We start from the raw sequence: 24381 nt of genomic DNA on the forward strand, positions 1-24381 counted from the left end.
TCTAATCATTTGATTTTATAATAGCCCTGAAAGATTTTCTAGATAAAGAAACATGGCTTCAGAGAAGATAGCCTTCTGATGCCTAGTGTTTTCTGTTATGCTTAAAAAAAAAGTTTTAAAAAATGAATGTTAAAAATTATTTTTACATGTAATTGGGAAAAAATTAAAATTCTATTTTTAAAAGGGATTATGGAAAAAAGGTATAATTTCATTTATAAAATATAGTGTCCAGTTATTCTTTTATAAGTGCTTCTGAAAACAAAGAGTAAGAAGTACATAAATCAAGAGAGTAAGTTTGTTGATAATCTTTTCCCTTAAGCTTATCGTGACAATCATTAAACATTTGTTTCAAAAATACATAAATATAGCAGTCATGAAACTAGAAATAAAAACAATGTGAACCCAGGCTAAGATCTCTTAATTTACATTTTCTTAAAAGAGAGACTATATTATTTATAAATTAACTGTTTATCAACTGTCAAATAGCAAAATACTTAAATTTTACTCTGACATAAACCGTCCCCTTGAAATTTTACATTGTATCATATCTTAGAATGTCTGCTTTCAAGTTTTTTCATCATTCAAGTAAAATATTGATGCCATATGTAAACTTAAAAGCAATAATTCTAAAAATACTTATTTCATCAAAATCCAAATATAGTTGACATCTAAAAGAAAAAAAAAACTTCTGTTTATTTACTTTGTATTATGAAAATGAACAATAAAACACACATCACAATATAAATTAAGTGTTCTATGTCACTTTATTCAAGTTATTCCCTGGATAAATTAAATATTCTAACCCAACAAGATTCTTGATCATTTCCAGTAATGTTGAGAGCGGGAGAACTGTGTTGACAATGAGTCTGAGCAAATGCCGTACTTCATAATTCAGGCAATCTGGTATTCAAAGAAATATTTATCAATGTCCACAAAGAAGTCTTGTAAGTTTGTTTGTTAGTTTTAACAAAGAACTATGATGTTGCTGTTCTTTCTGAAGGTTCAAATTGTCCAGCCTCAAATTTTTCTTTGAACTTTAAGTAATCTCTTCTTTTATCAAAATGTTTAATCTATTAAAGAGAAAACAAAATTAAGGGAGTCAAAGTAAAAAGGACACTGCATCATGGCAAAGTGAGCAAAGGTTTAAAAGCAGTCAATAAATTAAATCATTATCTGAACAGCATGTCATAGAATCAAGATTTAGAGCTAAAACAAGCTTAGTAATGCTAAATCGGTATAAGTTGATGGAAAAGTTTTCCTAAAAATATTAAGATTTCATTAGAAAGGATAAAAATGTTTAAGCTTAAGCCAGCCCACAACAAGGAAGAGTTATTTATAAATAAGTATAACTTTAAAAAGTTAATAAGGGGCAATAGATGGCACAGTAGATAGATCGCCAGCCCTGAAGTCAAGAGCACCTGAGTTCAAATTCGACCTCAGACACTTAAATGCTTCTCAGCTATGTGACTCTAGGCAAGTCACTTAACCTCCATTGCCTCCACCAAAAAAAAAAAAAGTAGTACAGTAGGGTTGGTAACCAAGAGTCTTTCTAGAAGGTGCTTGAATACCTTAAGAATATGTTTCTACTCTTAAAAAACAATATAAGAAAACCTTAATGAATATGATTATAATGATTTTAATAATCAATTCAAAGTTACTATATCCAAATAAAATCTAATTTTATATACACGATCTACTAACAAAATGAAGCACAAATGTCATCTTTACAACTTTATGCTTACTATTGCTAATAAAATTATTAATTTAAAAATGATTTTTGAGTTGCCTTTTACAAACTAAAATGACTATGTCAAATCATTAGTATGAATACATTAAATAAATTATTTTATACAAAAAGTACTTCATTTTGTAGAAGCTTCGTCATGATGTAGATGTGACTTTGGGCTCCTGAAGATTATATAACAGTGAAAATTTGGCAAGACTTTCCAAGTTATAAAAAGCTACCAGTGGAAAAAAGCTGTGGCAGGCCTTCCCATTGTATGAAAGGCTTTAAACGTGAGTGTAGGGAAGGGACTTAAAAAGCTATAAATTTATTTACATCTGAGATACCATTTGTTCAGTAATATAATAATCCTACTAAGCCACTAAGAAATGAGAAATTGGAATTCTGAGAACTATAACAACTAGAATAAACACAATGGCTACACTGATATAAACAAAACCCAAAGGAAGCCAAACTGATAACTAATGACCAGCCTTGATCCCAGAGAACAGGTGATGAAGTACATGTAATTCTACCTCAGTAAAGAAAAGAGACCACAGTTACAGAATGTTGTATATATCATAATTTGTCAATTAGTTTTGTTTTAACAAATGCCTTTGATTACATAGGAGGGTATATTGGGAAATTATTTGGATGATGATAATACTATTTATATAGTGCTTTAAAGTTTGTAAAACATTTGGCGCTTATTTTAAAATATCCTTACAACAGGCCTGGGAGGTATAGAAGCTATGATTATTCCCATATTACAGATCAGGAAAGTGAGCCAGAGAGGTTAAATGACTTATCTAGGTTGACACAGCTAATACGTGTCTGAGGCCAGATTTGAATTCAGGTTTATCTACTGGGCCATCTAGCTACTTATAAAAAAAACCAAAGGGCATCAAAACTTTTTTTTTTAATTTTACATTTTTTTAAATTAACACTTTTTACTTTCAAAACATATGCATTCACCCTTGCAAAACCTTGTGTTTCAAATTCCCCCACCTCTCTTCCCATCCCCTCCTTTCGATGGCAAGTAATCTAATATCTGTTAAACATGTGTAATTCTTCTATAAGTATTTCCACAAATATGCTGCACAAGAAAAATCACATCAAAAAGGGAAAAAATGAAGAAGAAAACAATGCAAGCAAACAACAAAAAGAATGAAAATGCTATGTTGTGATCCACACTCAATTCCCACAATCCTCTCTCTGGGTGCAGATGGCTCTCTTCATCAGAAGATTATTGGAACTGGCCTGAATCATGTTGTTATCAACAATTTCTAAAAAAAGTATTACAAAAAGCCATAACATAAGTTAGCTTTATAATGGAAAAATCACTGGACTGAGAACCCAGGAGTATCTGGGATTATCACAAAGTTAATGAGTGACTTTGGACAAGCTCTTGAGCCTTCTGAGCTTGAGCTTCTGTATTAAAGTAAGGAGCCTGCACTGATGACATCTTGCTAACTTCTCCCAGAGTAAAATACTAGATGGCTTTAATAGGCATTGGGGCTGGATGAAGAAACTTTTATGGAATAATGCAGATTGGTACTTTTTCTAGACTTAAGAGCTGCTTATGGTACTGTGACTTTTTAAGATTAATACAGCCTAGTCTAGGTCAAAGGTAGGACTTGAAATAAGGATATCCTGGCTCTAAAAACTATGTTTTACAAATTAGGCAAATACTTATATACTGACTTTCATTGCTGCATTTTTACACTCTCTTCCTGAAATGTCCCTTTATTTTTTAGGTTTCATGCAAAATGCATTTATTTACAATTTGATCTTTAAAATCTTACTCAGTTCTAACATGAGGTAAAGTGAGCAAAGTACAAATAAAGCTAATTGTGCTTATCCTATTCAACACAATAAAACCAAGAGTAAATAACACAACAAAAAGGCAGCCAAAAAGCATTTACTGAATTCCTATTACCCAGGAGTAAAAGGTAAAAACTGAAATAGCTCTTGCCACAAGGAAGATTACTCTCTGTTCAAGGAAGACAACATGGAAACACATGAGTATCTCTAAAATATAAAATAAAAAATAAATACAAACTAATTTTGGGAAGATAGGTATTAAGAGTTGGGGTATAGGGAGGGTCAGGAACGGGTCTCAGGTAGTATTTGAGCTCAGCACTGAAAAAATTTGAGCTTTTAAGGAGCTTTTTACATTCTAAGGGGAAGAGAATAATGTGTGCAAATGAACAGCAAAAATGTCAGGAAACAGGACCAAAGATTGAGAAAAGAATACGATTAGGAAGGTTCATTGGAACCAGCCTGTAAAGGGCTTTAAATGTCAGAGGAATTTATTTGTTTCCAAGATAATAGAGAACTAATGAAATTAGGAAGAGAAGAGTGATTAGGTCAGACCTAGGCTTTAGGAATAATACTTTGGTGATTGTATGGAACCAAGACTGGGAAAGCGAGATCAATTAATTAGGAGATTATAGCAATAGTTCAAGTGAGAAGTGATGAAGGTCTGGAGCAGAGGTGGAGACAGATGAGGAGGTTTTATCTTAGATAACACAGAGATAACATTTCCCAGCATCAAGTACCTCTTGTTATTTTTGTCTACTTCCAGAGTTCTCTCTCTTAACCTTTTCCCTCTGCCTCACGTGGGCAAGCAAGAATAATTTTACAATTGGCTTCAATAGTAATACTTAAAAATTTTATGTTTTTCTGACATAGACTATATAACCTTGAAGAAAATTATGGAGAAGACTGCTGATTTATAAAAAATAAAACACCTGGCTTATTCATTAGATAATCACGGCATATGCTTAAGTGTGGTTCTAGTTTGGAATTATGCTCAAATAAAAATGTTTGAAATGTATTTTGTAAAATTCTAAGTACTATATAAATGTCAGCTATTGTTAAGTGGTAATCAAGAACTATGAAGAACTTATCAACCTATTAATAGAATCACAAATTTAGAGCTGAATTTCCATTCAGAAGTGATATAATCCATTCTCAGAAGTGATATAATTCAATCTCATTTTATGGATGAGGTAATTAAGGCTGAGAAGTAGATTTGTCTAGAGTCACAAAGTAACAAAACTTGAGATGTGAATCATGATCTTTTGAATAGACACTGCGCTAAGCTTTTCCCTCTACCACAAAATGCTTTATTTCAGGAACATGAACAACAATATATTCAGACATTTTTAAAAAGATAAGTAAATGCTAGCATTACTTACCCACTGCTGGGGGCAGCTTGATTCGAAAATGCTTCTTAATTTTTTACACTTAGAGGCATCATCGGTATTTTCATCCAAGCACTTCCAGTAGTCATCGCGAGCTCCCCAACAAACTTGCCTTTCTTTCATGGATGGCGCTGACATTTTTACTTCTATCATAGAAAAAAAGGACCATTGCTTGAAGAGACCATCTCCTCCTTTATTGTTTAAAAAAAGGCAGATTCCTAATAGAATCTTACTGCCTAAAGAGGTAACAAGGAGCCAGAGTGCACTGAACTGGCTTTAAGTCCAATCTGTAGTTTCACCAATCGTATATTAGTGTCTTTTTTCATGACTTTTTCAGAATTGACTATTTCCTTCTTTTGTTATCTTTGAAAATTTGCTGGCTATAAGGTGAAACATCAGTGTTATTTTGATTTGCATGTTTCTTATTACTAATCTGAAGCAATTTTTCATGCATTTGCTAATAGTTTGTAGTTTGGGAGTTTTAGGGGAGAATTTCTTGTTCATATCCTGTGGCCATTTATCCTTGAAAGAAATACTTTATCCTATAAATTTGTATTAAGGAGTGTGAACTTGAACTTGGTTAAATTTATACATTTTATCTCATTTAATATAACCCTCTGATATAGGGGATATGACTTCTCATTTTATAGATGAGGAAGAAAGATAAGTAAATTATTAGGGTGGAAGGATTAGAGATAATAATAAAGGCAAAGTACAGGTGAAGTATGAGGTATAAGGAGCTAAAATAAGGCACTTTACAATTACTATCTCATTTAATCCCCTCAACAATCCCTATGGAGGCAATAGGAGATAATGTGATTTGCCCAGGGTCATAATGCTAAAGTGTCCGAGGCCCCCCCTTCCTTCCTCTGAGTAACCAGCCCACCCCGATAATAACGAGCATTTTCATAGTGCTTTACACATTTTATCTCATTGGATACAACCCTCTGACGCAGGGACTATGGTTATTCCCATTTTATAGATGGGGAAAAAGAGAGTATGAGTGTATGAAAATTAGGATCTGAACTTGGGTTTGCCAGACTCAAGTCCAACCTTCTAAGGGGAGATGTATCCTTAACGGTTTAAAGTGTGTACAACTTTTGACATCTCTCGTGACCCCAGAGTTCACGAGGATACAGGAAGAAACCCGCCACTTCCTACACCTCCTGCTTCCGCCCGCTGACTCCGCCCCCAGCAGCGAGAGTGCAGTCGGTGCCCGGGAAGCGGCTTTCCCTACGTGATAACACGACTGTGAGGACGGCCCGACACTCCGCTGGCCGAAAAGCGGTTACAACTCCGCCGTTTCCCTCGGGGAGAGAAGCCTTCTCTCTAAAAACAGAGTCTGTACACGCCTGGGGACTATCACCACAATCAGGAAATCCTTACAAGAACAGTGCCTTACCTGCTTGGAGGCGAACACCTGCTTCTCACGGCGTGACTCCTTTGAGCCACCGTCTCGCTAGGCGGAGAGGGCGGGATTTCTATGTGTACTCCCCTTCTCTTTTTGCGAATGATTTCCGTCTGTGGCCGGAAGCTGCTGGTCTGGAGGCTGAGTTGGTAGACCTCAGCCCGGATGTTACGGAGAAAAATAGCCTTAGTGTTTACAATTCGTGACGTGTCTGATGGTCTTAACGTAGTGACCCCTCCCCCCTCATCTTCACCTACTCCCGGCTGTGATTTCCCTTCTGTTTTCTACTTCCGCCCGAGACAGGATATCTTAACTGACTTTGTTTTCTCGGTTCTTTCCATGCCTCTGAGCTAAGATTGTGGCCCCCATACGGGGTTGGGGATGTGGTAGGGGCAGGCTTTAGGGAGGAATTTTGTGTAAGGTGAAAGTGTTTTAGGAAACTAAATAAAATCGTCTGGGAAAGGATTGTGCTTTTAGCAAGTGACCTTATGAATTAATCACAAAGTCATAGCATTTAGAAATTTTGGTTAATGTATCTGATTTCTAATATCACAAATAGGCTAACCATGACATAGTCACTTGTGAACTGTCCTTTATTCATGTGTAAAATGGGGGAGGGGGAGCTTAATCCCCCTTTCAGAAACAAGTTTACCAACCTTAAAAAGAAGCAGCATGAGGGCTGGACCTTTTTATTTTCTTTGTATAGCAAACTCCCTCTACTAATCAGCTTCCTTTAAAAAAAATTAATAGTATTTTACTTTTCCAATTTCATGTAAAGATTCATTTTTGTAGAACTTTGACTTCCAAATATTTTTCCTCCCTTTCTCTCTTGCCTCCTTTCTTTCCAAGACAGCATGTAATCCAATATAGGTTATGCATGCACTATCAATTTAAGTATATTTCCATATTGATCATTTTGTGAAAGAAAAAAGAAAATAGAATACTTCCATCTACATTTAGTCTCCATAGTAAGTAATCTCTTTGGATGTGGATGGCATTTTCCATCCCAAATCTGTTGGAATTGTCTTGGATCACTATTGCTGAGAAGAACTATGTCTATCATAGTTGATCATCACAGTCTTGTTATTTTGTAAATGTTCTTCTGGTTCTGCTCATTTCACTCATGTCTTTCCAAGCTTTTCTAAAATCAGCCAGCTCATCATTTCTTATAGAACAATAGTATTCTATTACTTTCATATATCACAACTTATTCAGCCATTCCCCAATTCATGGATATCCGCTCAATTTCCAATTCCTTGCCATCACAAAGAGTTGCTATAAACATTTTTGCACATTTGGGTTCTTTTCTTTTATCGTTTCCTTAGGCATTGTTTCAAATTATAAAGCCCAGCTTCTTAAATTGTGATTCATGAACCTATAAGGGCTGTAATAACTGAATGTGGGGATTGTAAAATTATGATTTGTTATCAGTAAATATTTGTGTACCTCTTTTTTATTCTTATATATCTACATAACAGACACACATTTTACCAAGAACTCTATAGACTCACTGATAAAGTCAGGAAAAATTTTATTCACTATATTGCAAGAATTGATATCTGTCCTGTCCTGAACACCCCTATAAAAGTGCCAAGATATACATTTTTGTATTCTATGCCAAAATGCAAGTCCCTTCCCCGACTCCTTATTGACTGGAGACTAGAGAGGTTATAACCTATCTTGAGTGCCTAATTCCTCTGCTTGAGCATGAGTCCACACTCCAGATCTTTTGGCATTTACCTTAATTAATTATTTCCCTGTAAATGATAATATTGGCAGTCACTCTTTACTTTAATTCCCCACTTTCATTGAGTCATTCACTTCCATTTGTTTAATTCTAATTTTTAGTGAATTATTTTCTTCAGTTAGCTTTTTTTTTTTTTTAAACCTCTTTTTGCATTTGACCAATTGAACCTTTAAATGAGTTGTTTTGTTCCTTTTTTCCCCCCATTTCACCAATTCTGTTTTTTAGGGAGTTGTTTTCTTTTTCCATTTTGCCAAATCTATTTTTTAAGGAGCTGTATTTTTCCATTTTGGCAAATCTATCTTTTAAGGAGTTTTCTTCAGACAATTTCTGTGTTTCCTTTTCCAAACTCTCCAACAAAGCTCTCATTTCCTTTCTCCATTTTTCTTTTCTCTTAAGGTATCTGAAGCACATAAACATTATTCAATTTAGTTCTTTAGGGCTTATTTGTAATTTTTTATATTAAACACTGGCAGATTTTCAGGGTTTTTAATGTGATGCTAGCCACCACCACACTTATATTCTTCAGTATAGGAAATGTCATCAATTCAGTTTATTAACACAGATGGACTTTTGACTTTATAGTGTTATTAGAACCACTTGCTAAGTGTGGTTCTATAAGAACCACTTTTATACCATGTCCAAAGGTGGCAATTTATTAAGCATCAGTGTGTTGTAAATATAACTGCTATTTTGAATGTTTTTCTTTCTGTGTTTGCTAAGAAGATAAAATGTAGTTTAACTATGTTGGATATTTTTATGGACTGAATTAAACAACAAACACTAGGTATGTACTATGTTGAAAAGGCATTGTACTAGATTAGACAAAAAATACAACAATGAAAAAAAGATTGTTTGCCGTAATGGATCTCACATTCTTCTGATGTTGGAGGAGGTACAGAATTTATATGGATGAATGAATATTAAGTTACTTGAAGATAATAATGCCTTGGCATTATTTTCTACTCTTTATTCTTCTTTCCCTAACATGGCCAAATCTTGCTATTTCTACATCCACAACATCTCTCATATCTGATTCCTTCTCCCTGCTCACAAAACAATCACTTTAGTGCAGGTCCTCAGCACCTTTCACCTAGATTATTGAAATGGATTGGTTTCTTTGTTTCAAATATTTTACAATTTTAATCCATTTTAGATATTGCTGCCAAAGTGATTCTCCCTAAGTGATGATCTAACTATGTCACTAGTTAATGTAAATGCCAGTAAATGCCACTTGCTTTCTGCTGCCTTTAGGATAAAATATAAACTCTTTAGTTTTTAGATTCCTGTACAACCTGGCCCCAACTGATTCTTACCAGCCTCATTGGACACTATTTTCCCTTCTTGTACTCTTTGATACAGAAAAATTGGCCTTCTCTCTGATCTTCACTCATGATAGTCCATCTCCCATCTCCATGTGTTTAAGATGTAACTCAGAAACCATCTTCTACATGAAGCTTTTCCTTCTTGCTATAACTGCTGGAGTCAGCCCTCTCACAAACTACCTTAATTTTATGACTACTTTTATTAAATTTTTGGTTTTATTATATAATATTAAATATATATATAATACATATATAATATTTTATTATATAATATTTAGATGTATTGAAATTCTCTCTGTTCTCTCTGTTAGAATATAAGTTCATTATGAATAGAGCTTATTTCATAATGCTGTTCCATCCTATTTTTCCATCTTCATTACTCCTCCTCATTTGCTCTTTGATCCAACCAAACTACTTTTCTCTCTTTTTTTCGAATAAGACATTCCAACTTGAGATTTCAGTGTCTTTTTACTGTTGGTTCCCATGGTGAAATCCACTCCCTCCTCATTTCTTCCTCATTTTTTTTTTTTTTTGTTCTTTTTGTTCTTTCAAGATGTTGCACATTACCTTATACATGAAGTCTTTCCTGATCTCCTCAAATGCTAGTGACCTTCTCAATCAGTCTTGTATTTATTCTTTCTCTTTATTCAGCATATACATGCATAAGTCTTAGTTATCCCTTTCTCCTTAAAATGTAAGTCCCCTGACAATAAGGATTGCTCCATTTATTGTAATTGTTTGCTTAGTGCCTAGTGTGTGACACATACTTAATAAATACTTAATACTTAATAAATATTTAATAAATGTTTTTTGGTTGATTGGAAAAGTGAAAGAGTAGGGAAAATTGGGGAATTTGGGAAGACCTTCCTGAACCTTGAATTCACCTGAGTTGAACTTTGAAGGAGGATAAAGATTTTGAGAGCTATAAAAGAGGAGTCAGAGTATAAATCAGGCATGGAAGATGGTTTGTATAAGTACTCAGAAGTCCTAGATGGAATGTTGTGTAATCCACTAGCCACATTGTTGGCTAGAATGTAGACTGTATGAAAGAAATACAGGCATAAAGGAAGATTGATGCCAGATTATTAAGGGCCTTAAATGTCAAGGAAAATAATCTTTTTTTATTAATTAAAGGCAATAGGGAAACACTGAAGAATTTTTAGCCAGGGAGTGAATTGGTCAGAAAAATAAGCAGATTATTTTTGCACCACTGTGAAGATGTTTTCTGTGGACTAATGGTATCAACTCCTAAATTTCTGCAGATCTATTAAATGAAATGTATAATCACTCAAAACATTTTGTCCCCCAACCAAATGAGTGAAGCATCCCTGTTGTCTATACTACATCATACAATTGGTTGGTTGACAGCCCATAAAGTCATTCAATTAATGAATATATTTTTGAAGCCAATGTAGGTGATTAATGGATTAGCTTTAGAATTGAAAGGAAAAAGCAGGTTAGATTGTATAGTATTGGGGGAACTATGTAGTGTTTTTAATAACACCAGGTTTTTTTTTTACTATAACAACCTTATTTTTAACAATATTTTTGGGGAGAGCCTTTGTGGATGTGAATCATTGAATACTTTAATCTCCAAAGAATCAAAATCATTTTTCATCCAAAAGACAATAGTGGTTATAAATAGCTGCATCACATTTCCAGGAAATAATTATGCATAAGAAGTAGAGTGAAAGATTAACAAAGACTTGTATGACCAGAAAAGTAAAAAGGCTGGTCATTTGCCAAAGGTGGGAGTTGACAAATGGCTCAATTTTGTACTCAATTTGGTAGCCACATAATGCAAAGATGTAGAGGAAGGCTCCCGGAATATTGTGTACCATCTTTAAAAGATTTATAGGAGGATATGGATAAAAGTCACAGAGTATAAGAAGACATATTGAAAGAAATATCGATGAAATCACAAATTTTTCTAAATAGAAAAGTATTGGAGATGGAATAAACTGGGAATAAGAAGACCAATTATGTTATTATAATGGTAATGAGAGATGATGGGAGAGATGAAGTGAAAATAGATGCAAGATATAATGCTAACGTGGAATTAATTAGTCTTGATAAGCAACTGGATTGAAACACTGGGACCACCAAAACTTGGAAAAAAAATACATTATAAAAAAGTCCTTATGATTGGGGATATTATGATGTACATTGAAAAATATAAGGAATAGATAAAGAATGTTAGCAAAACTTTTCAGAAGCTCTTTCAAGCATAGTCAATGACTCCTGAACCTGAAATCTCCTAAACCTGAAATCTTTTAGCTTTGGTAAAAGCATCTCTTCGTAAATTGTACTCAACAACTTATAATCTTATGGGTCTTTATTTAAAAGTAAAAAGCATAAATGTGGGTGACCTAATGAATAAAGAACTTTGCTTGTAATCAGGAAGATTAGAGTTAAAATCTAGCATCAGACACTTACCTGTATGTCATTTATCTTCTTTCAACTTCATTTTTTTATATTTGGAAAGTAAGAATAATAATAGTCCCTACATTACAGAGTTATGAGAATCAAATGAGATAACCTAAAAACCACTCTGCAAAACTTAAAACACAATATAAATATTAACTATTAAACATTATAGAAGTAGGACATATAAATCATATTGTGGTACATTTTTACTCAAAATATGCAAATCATTTTTCATCAGAATAAGAACTGGTTTAAATTAAGATCACTTTTGCAAAAAGAACATCTTTTTTTGATACTTTTTGTTTTGATAGCACATTCATTTTTGAACATATTCTGTCCTTCCTTGATCATTCCTTGTAAAAGATTTAAAATAAAGAGGACAGAGGGGAGTAGGAGAAGAAGTTGAGCAAAAATACCCAATATATCAAAGGAGAACAATATTATAGTAATTCTCCATACCTGTATTCTCCCCACTTCTGCAAAGAATGGGGAGGTATCTGCTTTGCTCTTTTCTGGGGGCAAAACTTAGTCATTAATAGTACGCAGAACACAGTTTCTTTTTGAGTATTTTCAGTTTATGATGCTATAGAAATTATGTACCTTGTACTTCCAGTTCTATGTCACTCTGTGTCAATTCATATCAATTCCTATGTTTTTGAAATGATTAAAACTGATTTTGTATCATTTTCTTACTGGTCCTATTTATAATTAATTGATTTTGTTTTGTAACTCATTAAGTTATGGTTCTCTGTCTCTGAACTTGGTTCAGAGTTTCAGTTGGCCTATAAAGGATTGATTGGAGAAGATATTGATTTGGTATTTTATGTTGTTTTTTAATTCTAGTCTGTATTTTACTTCCTTTACTTATTTTATTCCTTTGGTAAGTGATTCTATTCTGTAACTATATGTCATATTCTGTGTGGTAGACTCAATCCTTTTTTTTTTGTCTCTATGTTAAGCAGCTTATAAATTCGAAAGTTCAGCCTCTTTCTCTATAGATGGATATATAAGCTAGCTTTCCCATGAACATGGCTAATTAAGAAACTGAGCATGCGAACAGTCATCTCAGTAACACCTGTAAATTGGGCCGGTCAGGAGAGGTTTGTTGCTTCATATAATTTCAGACTCTGAGAAGCTTAACGATATCTGTGTACCATGCTTAAGAACCAAACCAAGTTGACCTTGCCTATTCTAAGTACCATCCTTATAAATTCAAGTGACTTTATCTTATGCACAAGTGCCTTTAAGTCTGGTGCTCCTGCCCAGTTTATACCTTCAGATGCAGCCGGTCCATAAACTCACAGAAACATTTTTTAGAGAAAGCGGAATAGGTCTGATGCTCACGTGTGTTATATTTCCTTTCCTTAATGTAACCATAATTTCCTAAATTCATGATAACCAGTCTCATAACCAGTGATGTGATTTTTTTGTTCTGTTCTGTGTTCTATGATTATTCCATCCTCAAATGAAGTATTACATCCTCAAATTGAGGTCTCTTTGGCTACTCAAGGGGCCAAGAGATTTATTTTATTGTTAGGCAGGGTTTCCATTAATAACTTTTCTCAGAGAAAACCTGTTTTGATTTATTCTTTTACAACAATTTTTTTATATTCATCTTTTTTTAAATCTTTGTCAAAATATATGCAAAATTAGTTTTCAACATCTATCCTTGCAAAACTTTGTGTTCCAGTTTTTTTTCCCCAACCTTCTCTCTTCCTCCTTCCCTAGACAGCATATAATCCAATATAGGTTATACATGTACAATTCTTCTAAACATATTTCCACATATGTCATGCTGTGTAAGAAAAATCAGATCAAAAAGGAAAAAAAGAGAGAAAGAAAAAAACAAGCAAACAACAACAATAAAGGAAAAAATACTATTTTGATGGTTATTGGAAATCAGGTATAAAATATCTGATTTCCTTGGGAGTATATGTCTAGCAATGGGACTCTGCAACAAAGAGTACGGGAATTTTGTTTTGAGATGATTTTTGTTGCTTTCTTTTTAAGATTAAAAATTCATATATATGAATATGTATATTCATAATATAAATGTTTGTAAATATAAAATAAAATTATTAATAATAAATAAATATTAGAATTAAAATTTCAATTTTATATTAAAACTTGTATTAAAATTTTATATCAATTTTTTTCTAGCCCCCTCTCCAAGAGCCAACCTATATAACAATATTTTTAAAGAAGAGAAAGAAGTCAACAAAACTAAAAAAAAATCAAAAAAGTCTAGAAATATGTACAATCTGTCATATCAGTGGATGACTCACCTCTACAGAACAGTAGGGTGGAGCTATTTTTTTTTTAATAGACAAGTAAATTCTTTGTAATCTTGCAACTTTGCAACTTTGTTTTATGGTTTCTCTTTCCATTTATATTGTTGCAATTATTGTGTATATATTTTTTCCGGGGGGGGGGGTCTATTTACTCTGTATATTAAGTTGTATAAATATTTCCATGCTTCTCTGTACATCATATTCATCATTTTTTTTTAACACAGTAAGTTCCATTATACTCAAGTGCCACAATTTGTTTACCATTCTCTCAGTTTCTATACATCTGTTTTGATTCTAATTCTTTGCTGTCATAAAAGATGCTGCTATTAACGTTTTGATATATATGAAGACTTCTGGTCAACAATATCCTTGGGCTATAATCAGAATAGTGGAACTCTGGATTAAAGAGTATGTACATTTTAGTAATTTTTTTGTTTGTTTGAGCATCATTTCAGATTGCTTTCCAGAATAGATTGAACAATTCATAGCTCAACCCAATAGTGTATTGGTAAGTCTTTTTCTACAACTCTATCAAAATTATTTTTTTCTTTTGTCATTTTTGATAGTTTGCTGAGTGTGTTTGTTGATTTGTGTTTTTCTTATTAGTAATTTGTACAAACTTGCATGCATTTGCTAATGGTTCTTTTGAGAATTGCTTTTTAATATACTTTGATCACATGCATTAGAGTTTGACTATCTTATAAATTTGTATCTATAATTTATTTTGAATATCAGATCCTTTTAGAGATACTTGATACCAAGATTTTCTCCAGTTAATAGTCATGTTAGCTGTGTATTCACTGTTTGAGAAATTCAAATATGTTGAAGAACAGTGCCACTGGATCACAGTGTAGAAGTACAAGAGAGTAAAGTATATAAAAAGACTGGAACAATAGGAAAGGACCAGGTTATGAAGGGCTTTAAAAGCCAAACAGGATTTTATATTTGATCAATTAGATTAGAAGCCACTGAAATTTGTTAAGAAGGGGATAACATGACTAAATATATATCTAGTAATCTATTCATAAGGATTTCTCTTTCACTTTCTCTTCCTTCCTTCTCTTCCCCATATCACATGTAGTGTCCTTACTCCTAAGACAGGCTAAACTCTCTACTTATTCATGTGATCCCAGCTATCTCATCTTGAAAAGCTTGCCATGTGATCTTCACTCCTTTACTTATTTTTAATACCTCTCTCTACTGACTCACTTCCCACTGCTTACAAACATGTCTATGTCTTTCTCGTGAAAAACACAAAACAAAATAACACCAACCTTCACGTGATTCTTTTATCCCCACTATTATTGTAGTTAAATCCTTGAAAAGGGTTTCCATAAGAGACGCTCCCACTTTGTCTCTTTATTTTGTTCTTTAACCTTTATAATCTGACTTCTCTTAGTTGCCAGATCCAATGGCATGATCCTCATTTTCATAATCCTCAATTTTTTTTGACAACCTTTTATCACTGTTGATAACTCTCTCCTTAATACTTCATTCTGACTAGGTTTTCAGGGCATCACTCTTGGTTTTCATCTTACCTAGTTGACATTTCCTTTTCTCTCAGTCTCCTTTGTTGGATCCTCTTCCAGATCACACTCTCTAGGTGTCCTTCAGAGTTCTTAATAATAATAATAATAATAATCTGGCATTTATATAGTACTTCAAGCTTTTTAAAGCATATTGCAAATATTATCTCATTTTATCCTCACAACAACCCTGGAAAAAAGGTGCTACCATTATCTTCACTTTGTAAAGTAAGAAACTGAGACAGAAAGAAATTAAATAACTTGCCTAGGATCATGTAAATAGGAAGTGTCTGAGACTAGATTTGAACTCAGCTCTTTCTGCCTCAAGTTCCAGTGGTTTATCCACTATATCACCTACTATGTTTATAATAGGTCATTTTATAGAACATTTTTACCACTTCATATTCTCCAGTGATTTTTGATAGTATTTCCCCCCCATAGATACAGTGTGTCCTATATGTGTTAGTGCAGTTTTAATCTTAAACTTCACTAAGATTTTTGGGATATCCCCTACTTAAGAGCATTATAAGATAACCAAAAATCTCATGAAATAATGTTTCTTATTGCCTTTGTCTTTTATGCACAATATAACCAATTTCATTATGAAATCGCGTTCTTAATTTCACTATAATTTGTTTTGTTTCATTTATAAAGAGAATGTAAAAATTGATGATACAATTGTTCCTGTTGTCTGTCCACTTGGTTATTGGATGAGGATTTTACATTTAGATTTTCAAGAGCCGAGTTAAAATTTATAAATGGTTCAACAATATAGTTTTTAATATCCTGGTATATTTGTAGTAATTTCTTTTATATCTTGGATAGTAGATATTGATCTTTTCATTTTCATTTTATATAGTTATTTGTTCGTACAAAAATTATCACTATGAATAACATGATAAAAGGAAACCATCCTGTCTTAAACCTCCTTGTAATATATGCCTAGCAATTGAATTTTTCTAAGTGGACTGGTGATAGGAGTTTTCATCTATATTTTATGTGGTAGTTTTTTTTTTTTTTAATTTGTTTGGAGTAGGGTTGATAAAGATCTTATGTGATAAACCAATCTCTTTGAGAAACACATATCCCTCTTACTATACATTTTTACCTCATCCCTTTTTTATTTGGAAAGCTTTTATGCTAAAAATTCAGCTTCATGATTTATTCAATTGATCTTCATTGGTTAATCTGGCATCTTCCTATGTGTGATATCAGAGATTTAGCAGATTTTTCTGCTAGAGTCCCCACCCTCTCTCTGTAAATCCTATGGCCTTCAACTGCTTTACTAAGTGGATGTTGCAAAGAGGACAGAACCTATATGTTGTCACATAAAAAAACTAGGACATGTAGGTGGCCTCTCATAACTCTATCAGTATCTTTCTTCCTGTTATAGTCTGAATGCTGCTGCTGTAATGAGAGGATTGATAGTCAGATATATCCTTTGCCCTGAAACTCTCTGTCTTTGTTCCTCTTCTCTTATACCATAGAAGTATCTAGTTAGGACTTATGTTTTCTTGCAGGAGTTAAAATATACCTGTAATAAAGGCTTATTCTTAGTGTAACCTAGGGTTAACTATTTGCCTAAAACTCAAGCTATTGCCTAAGGTGAGGCGAAGAGGTGACATGAGAGAGCTTTGGAGAAATTTTTTTTTTCCTTCTCCTTTCTTGCCTAGAGATAGAGGGAAAGACAAAGAGAAAGAGAAAGAGAGATTCAATCAAACTCAAGAATAAATTCTCTGATTTCTCTAGAAAATTAGGCCTACTGGAAATCAGGGACAAGTAGAAGTACCAACTCTTTTACATGTCTACTTCCCAAACTATTTTACAACTGAAGAGAAACAAAATAATCTCTCTCTTCTCCCAAGCTATTGTAACCAATTCCACTCTTCAAGCAAGGATGTTGTAATGAATCAGTATCCTCTTCACCAATGAAAATAATCTTCTACAAATGATCCAGTCCCTGGGAACCTACACAAACATGCATCAGTATGCACACATAAACACACAAACACAAGTATTTATTTTTTAATTTTTTTCTTTTTAAATTTTGAGCCCCAAATTCTCTTCCTTTCTCTACTCTTCTCTGAACAATAAGCTAGCAAGTAATATATCAATTATTCATGTGAAATCATGTAAAACATGTTTTCACTTTGGTCATATTGCAAAAGAAAAAAAAGCAAAAAAAAAGTGAGAAATTATGCTTCAATTTGTGCTCAGAATTTATCAGTTTTTCTCTGGAGATGAATAGCATTTTTTTTTTTAAATCTTGAGTCCTTTGGAATTGTCTTAGATCATTATATTGCTCAGAATAGCCTAGTCTTTCGCAGTTGATCATCATTACAACATTGCTGTTATTGTGCATAATTATTTCTCAGTTCTCACTTCACTTTGCATTGTTCAAAAAGGTTTTGCCATGTTTTCTTGAAATCATGCCCTTCCTCATTTCCTTTAAAACTGTAGTACTCCATCACAATTGCATGCTACACTTTGTTCAATCATTCCCAGATTGTTGTTTCCCCTCAATTTCCAATCCTTTGCCACCATAAAAAGAACTAACACAAATATTTTTATACATAAACATCCTTCTCCTTTGACCTCTTTGGAATCTGGTAGTGCTGTTAGTGGGTCAAAATATAACCACAATTTTATAGTCTTTTTTGCCTAATTATTTATTATTCTCCAGCATGGGCTGGACTAGTTTACTACTCCAAAAACATTTTTTTCCCTCATCTTCTCTAGTATTTGTTATTTCTGCAAGTGTGAATTGGTACTTCAGAGTTATTTTGAGTTTGCATTTCTCTAATCAATAGTGATTTAGAACATTATTTTTACATGATTACAGATAATTTTGATTTTTTCTTCTGAAAAACTACCTATTTATATCTTTTGACCATTTAACAATTGGAGAAGAGCTGTTATTTTGAAAAATTTGACTCTGTTTTTTATATAATTGGGACATGGGACTTTTATCAGAGAAATTGCTATAATTTTTTTATATTTATTGCCTATAGTATTTTTTAACAATGTCATTTCCTTGATTCTTTCTTTTAATTAGTTCCATTTTCATTTTTCCCTTTTTTTACTTCAGCTGAAGCATATTAGATTCTTTTCTATTCCTGTATTTTAATTTTGTATTTATCTTTCTGTTTCAATTTTGTCTTTTTTAAGTAATATATTGTTGGAAACTAGTTTCTAATCCATTCGGCTGTCTACTTCCATTTTATGGATGAGCTCATCCCATTCCCATTCATAGTTATGATTACTGACTCCATTCTATTTTCTTCTATTTATTCCTTTTATGATGTCCTTTCTCAAAAGTCTATTTTGATTCTAACCACTGCTTCCTTTTAACCCTTTCTTTTATTCTCCCTTCCCCATTCCTTTCTTATTTTCTTATTGAGGAAGATAGATTGCTACATATAACTCTCTCTCCCCCTTTCTTTATCTCCCTCTCTTTATGTGTATGTGTGTGTCTATATATGTTTCCCCTTCTTTGAAGCAATTCCAGTGAATGATGTTCAAGCATAATATCCCCCCCATTTCCCTCTTCACTGTAAAAGTTCTTCCCTCTTTTATGTAAGAAAATTTCTTTTCTTCTACCTCTTCCTTATCCCTTCTTCCAGTGCATTCCTCTTTTTCACCTTCATTTTTTTCTTTTTTGACCATCATTCCTACATAATTGACTCACAGCTGTCCTTTTTCTATGTAAATTACTTTTTTGTTTTGACATTTGGGGTTAAGTGACTTGCCTAAGACCACACAGCTAGGAAGTATTAAGTGTCTGAGGTCAGATTTGAACTCAGGTCCTCCTGACTTCAGGGCTGGAACTCCATCCACTGTGCCACTTATCTGCCTCGATGTAAATTATTTTTAACTGTCCTAGTTATAATGAAGTTTTTAGGAGTTATGATTTCTCTTCATATTTACCTTTTTCATTCTTCTTTTCAATTTTGTGTTTGAATATCAGATTTTCTGTTCACCTCTGGTCTTTTCATCAGGAGTGCTTGAAAATCATTCTTTATTTAAATTTCCATTTTTCCCCCGAAAAATTATACTGAGTTGTGTTGGATAGATTATTTTGGGGTTGAATTTTTAGCTCCTTTTTATTCTGGAATATCATATTCTAAGCCCTTTGCTCCTTTAATACACAAGCCCCTAAATTTTGTGTGATCTTGAATGTGGCTCTATAATATTGAATTATAGCTTTCTGGATGTTTACATTATTTTCTCCTTGACCTGGAAGCTCTGGAATTTAGTTGTAATATTCCATGGAGTTTTCATTTTAGTATTTCTTTTAAGAGGTGATCACTATATACTGCAACATATCCAACATATAAAGGACTGCTTGCCATCTAGGGGAGGGGGTGGAGGGAGGGAGGGAAAAAAAAATCGGAACAGAAACGAGTGTCAATATAAAGTAATTATTAAATAAAAATTAAAAAAAAAGAAAAAAAGAAAAAGAAAAAAAGATGATGAAAGACCAGACAGTGCTGAACTAGAAAAAAAAAAAAAAAGAGGTGATCACTAGATTCATTCAATGTCTGTTTTTTCTTCTGGATCTAAGCTATCTGGGTAGTTTTTGTTTATACTTTCTTGAAATATGTCTAGACTTTTTTTTTTAACCATGGTAGTCTAATATTTCTGAAGTCATCTCTCCTTGGTCTATTGTCCAAGTCATTTGTTTTTCTGTTGAAATATTTCACATTTTCTTCTATTTTTTCAGCCTTTTAACTTTGATTTTTTTGTTTCTTGATGTCTCATGGAGTCATTAACTTCTTGCCCAATTCTAATTTTTAAGTAATTATTTTCTTCAGTGAACTTTTGTTCTTTTTCTTCATTTGGCTTATTCTCCTTTTTAAGGAGTTATTTTATTGTTTGAATTTTTGTGCCATTAGGTCAATTTTTTTTTTCAAAGTGTTATTTTCTTCAGCATTTTTTTTGAGTCTCTCTTACCAAGCAATTGTCTCTTTTCATAATTTTCTTGTATTGCTCTTATTTCTTTTCTTAATTTTTCCTCAACTGCTCTTACCTACAAAACAAAACTTTTCCAGGAATTCTTGTTAGGCTTGAGTTCAATTAGCATTTGTCTTTGAGGCTTTGCTTCTAGATATTATAATATTATTCTGTTTTTTTGAGTCTCATTCTTGATTTTTCCTTCCATTGTAGTAGTTTTCATGGTCAAATTCTTTTTAGTCATTTGCTCATTTTTTTTTTAACCAAACCTATTGACTTTCAGCTTCATATTAAAGTAGAGCTCTACTCACATGGGGATAGAGTATAATTGTTCCAAGCTTCAGGCTTTTTTTGGTGCTGTTTTCTGAGCTAGTTCTGGGGGTCTGAAAGTTTCTAGTGTTTCAAAAAATGATGTGACCTGGGAAAAGGTGTGGTCACTACTTTTCTGGAAGGGTGATTTTATTCCTGTAGCCACATCATCAGCACACCTCTTGGCCCTAGAACTGTGACCAGATCTTCTGCTCTCCTATAGCCATAAATCCTAGCATTTTTTTTTTCTGCCTTGGAACTGAGATCAGAGCCCCTGCTCCCTAGTGACTGACAAGATGACAGGATCTTTTATCTACTTTGGAAGTAGGATACAGTACTACATATAGGAAATCTCTACCCATTGGGTAGCAGTGGGTCATCTGTAATCTCTTTTTGACCAGTTGTCTAATTCCCTTATTACCTATGGGCTGGGAGGTCCCAAATTTGCTATTGCTATCCTATACTGCCTCTGCATGTATATACTCTGGAGAGACCTCCATCTCTGTATCACAGACTTCTCCTGACCTCTTAAGTTTTCTTAGGATGGGAAAAATGTCTTCCCTCTGATCTTTTTTGGCCTTTGCTGCTCCAAGATTTATTTGAAGCTTTATTTTAAAGTTTGGAGGAGAATGTTGAGAGAATTCAGTTGCCATCTTGGCTCTGCCCCTAAGTTTCTTTGGCTCTAGGTTATATTTGTCTCACTATTTGATCGGCATTTTTTTGTCAAAGCAGTTGTAACAAACCAGAATGATCTATTTCCTCAAATGTGCTTCTTTTGTCATTCTTCTTTATTTAGTATTCCCCAAGTCCCAATAGTCATATACTTTACTATAATGAAAACACAATTTCTGTCCTCAGAAAACTTGAATTTTCTAAGGACAAGAATGAAAACAGATATATCTTTAACCAAACTTCTTTATTGTCTAAGTATTTGGTAGTATTTCAACCCTGACAATATGCCTGGGCCAAGGATTAGCAACTTTTCAGAGGTGATGCACTACATTTCTTTTTTCCTCTCAAGATTGGGCATAGCCTTTACTAGAAAACTCATTTCTCTTCTCCAGAAGCTGTTTTGGAGTTCCTGGTCCAGTCTGTCAGCATGGTTGGTAATAACATAATTGATAGAGCCATCAAATTAATGGTAGCCACAATGATTGAAAGTGGGTAAAAGAAGTGAGTGGGACCTCTTGGCAATGTGTACTACAGGGAATCACACCTTAATCAGTTAACATGTTAGGAACAAAGATTAAATATGTACAAACCGGGCAATTAGATGGTGCAGTGGATAGAGCATTGGCTTTGGAGTCAGGAAGACTTGAGTTCAAATGTAGCCTCAGATACTTAATACTTCTTAGCTGTGTGTCAAGTCACTTAACTTCAATTGGCTCACCAAAAAAATGTGTATAACTATTTGAGAGCAAGAGAGTACTACCTAGGAAAGAGGTAGAACACAGGAATAAAGAAGCATTTAAAAAAAAAACGTGAGTGAACCACAAAGGAAAAAAAAATCTATTACAATGTTTAATGTTTGCTGAATCAATGCAGAATTTAAAAAAATATATAACTAGGTGTCTATGTTCTCCTTATGAGATCCTGCAGAAGATGGGCAAATAAAAAAATGTGGGTCCTCTAAGGTAATTAAAAACATACTGTGTTTTTATACAAAGAAGATGTAAATCTCCTTCCCAGACTATGTTTGGAGAAGAGAGGAGGTGAGGATAAGTCAATGTGAAGAATAGAAAACATTCTGTACTGGGTGTTGTTATCCAAAGGAGGTATACTGTGGGGGTGTTCTCTGGACTGAACTATGCAGCTCTAAGAACTGTGGTAGTGGGTTGGGCCAGACACCCATTAGCAATTAAAACTGATGTGTTGTTGTTTTTCTGTTGCTGCCCACAGACTGTGCTATTTATAATATGTGCAATATTACAAGGCAGTTGTCATAGACACCTACATAGAAACTCAAATAGGAAAAAAGACTCCTTTGACTTGCATTACATAGCATTTTCCTGGCTTTTCTCATATCTCTGAGTATTCCTTTTCTGTCAACATTTCTAGATTACAGAATAATAAAATTGAAAAGGATTTCAAAGGTCATCTAATGTGAAACTTCTTAAGTTGTGGGACATGACCCCATGTGGAGTCATGTAAGTGAATGTAGAGGTTGTGAAATTATCATTGATTATCAGTAAATGTTTGATTTGTATACCTATTATATATACCTATATACCTGGGGTCAAATAAAAATTTCTCAGCCAAAAAGGACTCATGAATGGAAAAGTTTTAAGAAGGTGAACAGGAATCCCTTCTGCGATATTTCTAAGAAGTCATCATCCAACTGTATTTGCCAGAAACCTTTTCCTTATACCAAATATTTCATTATGCTTGCTTTGCTTTTGGTACCTGTTGCTCTCAATTTTTTATCCCCTGGGCCAATCAGAACAATCTAAACACTTCCAAGAATGCTTTTAGAAGCATCTAAGTGATGTAGTGGATAGAGCTCTGGGGCTAGAACACAGGAAGAACTGAGTTCCAATCTGGGTCAAGGCACTTAATAGGTATATGAACCTTGACAAGTCCTTCAGCCTGTGTTTGCCTCAGTTTTCTCATCTGCAAAATGGAGATAACCATCACTACCACCCCCGAGTTGTTGTGAGTAGCAAATGTGTAGTGTTTATGCCATAGCCTGGCACATAGTAGGTGTTGTATAAATGTTTATTCTCTTCCCAAGTAATGTGGCAAGGTCATCAGATTTGCAGATGATAAAAAACCTTATAGGGGTAACTAACAATTTAAATGATGCAATTAAGATTCAAAAAGATCTTTGCAATCTAAAATATTAAACTAAATCTAGTAAGATGAAGTGTCGTAGGGATAAATTTTTATACTTGGGTTCCCCACATCAATTTCATAAGTATAGGAACTGAAGAGAACTGTGGTCTACAAGATCTGACAATGAAGGTTAGGAGAGAGATGGGATGATAATTTGAGGAAGTGTTTTTTGTTGTTTTTTTAGTATAGAGGAGACCTGAGCATGCTTGCTGGCTGAGATAAAGGAGTTACCAGAGTGTGAGTGAAGAAAGAGAGATACAAATAGAAATATGGAAAATATGTTAGAGTATATATGGGAGGAATAAAATGATACTCTGGCTTTCATGTGACCAGTGCAGAATCATGTGGGACTGTTATTTACCCTGGGCAGCTAAATAGTGCAGCAACTAGAACTCCAGGTGTGGGGTCAGTAATTCTTGAGTTCAAATACGGTCTCAGATACTTATTAGCTATTTGACCTTGGGTAAATCACTTCCCTCTGTTCACCTCAGTTCGTTCATTTGCAAAATGAGTTGGAGAAAGAAATGGCAAAACATTTTAGTATCTCTGCTAAGAAAACCTCAAATGGTCACAAGGAGACAAGACTGAAATGACTGAAAAGCTAAATTATTTTTCCTGATATGGACACATTAAT

The 24381-nt window shown here is 33.6% G+C and overlaps 1 protein-coding gene across 1 annotated transcript; it reads right to left on the reverse strand.

The window, feature by feature from the left end:
* Positions 1-745: 745 nt before the first annotated feature.
* LOC127559647 (cytochrome c oxidase assembly factor 6 homolog) lies at positions 746-6930 on the reverse strand. Its single transcript, XM_051993586.1, has 3 exons — positions 6335-6930; positions 4927-5078; positions 746-1070 (listed from the first exon to the last, which is right to left on the reverse strand). The coding sequence occupies exons 2-3, from the start codon at positions 5068-5070 to the stop codon at positions 975-977; spliced, it is 240 nt and encodes a 79-aa protein (XP_051849546.1). The 5' UTR covers positions 5071-5078; positions 6335-6930; the 3' UTR covers positions 746-974.
* Positions 6931-24381: the final 17451 nt, after the last annotated feature.

Source organism: Antechinus flavipes, chromosome 4, assembly GCF_016432865.1.
Source record: "Antechinus flavipes isolate AdamAnt ecotype Samford, QLD, Australia chromosome 4, AdamAnt_v2, whole genome shotgun sequence".
Taxonomy (NCBI): Eukaryota; Metazoa; Chordata; class Mammalia; order Dasyuromorphia; family Dasyuridae; genus Antechinus; species Antechinus flavipes.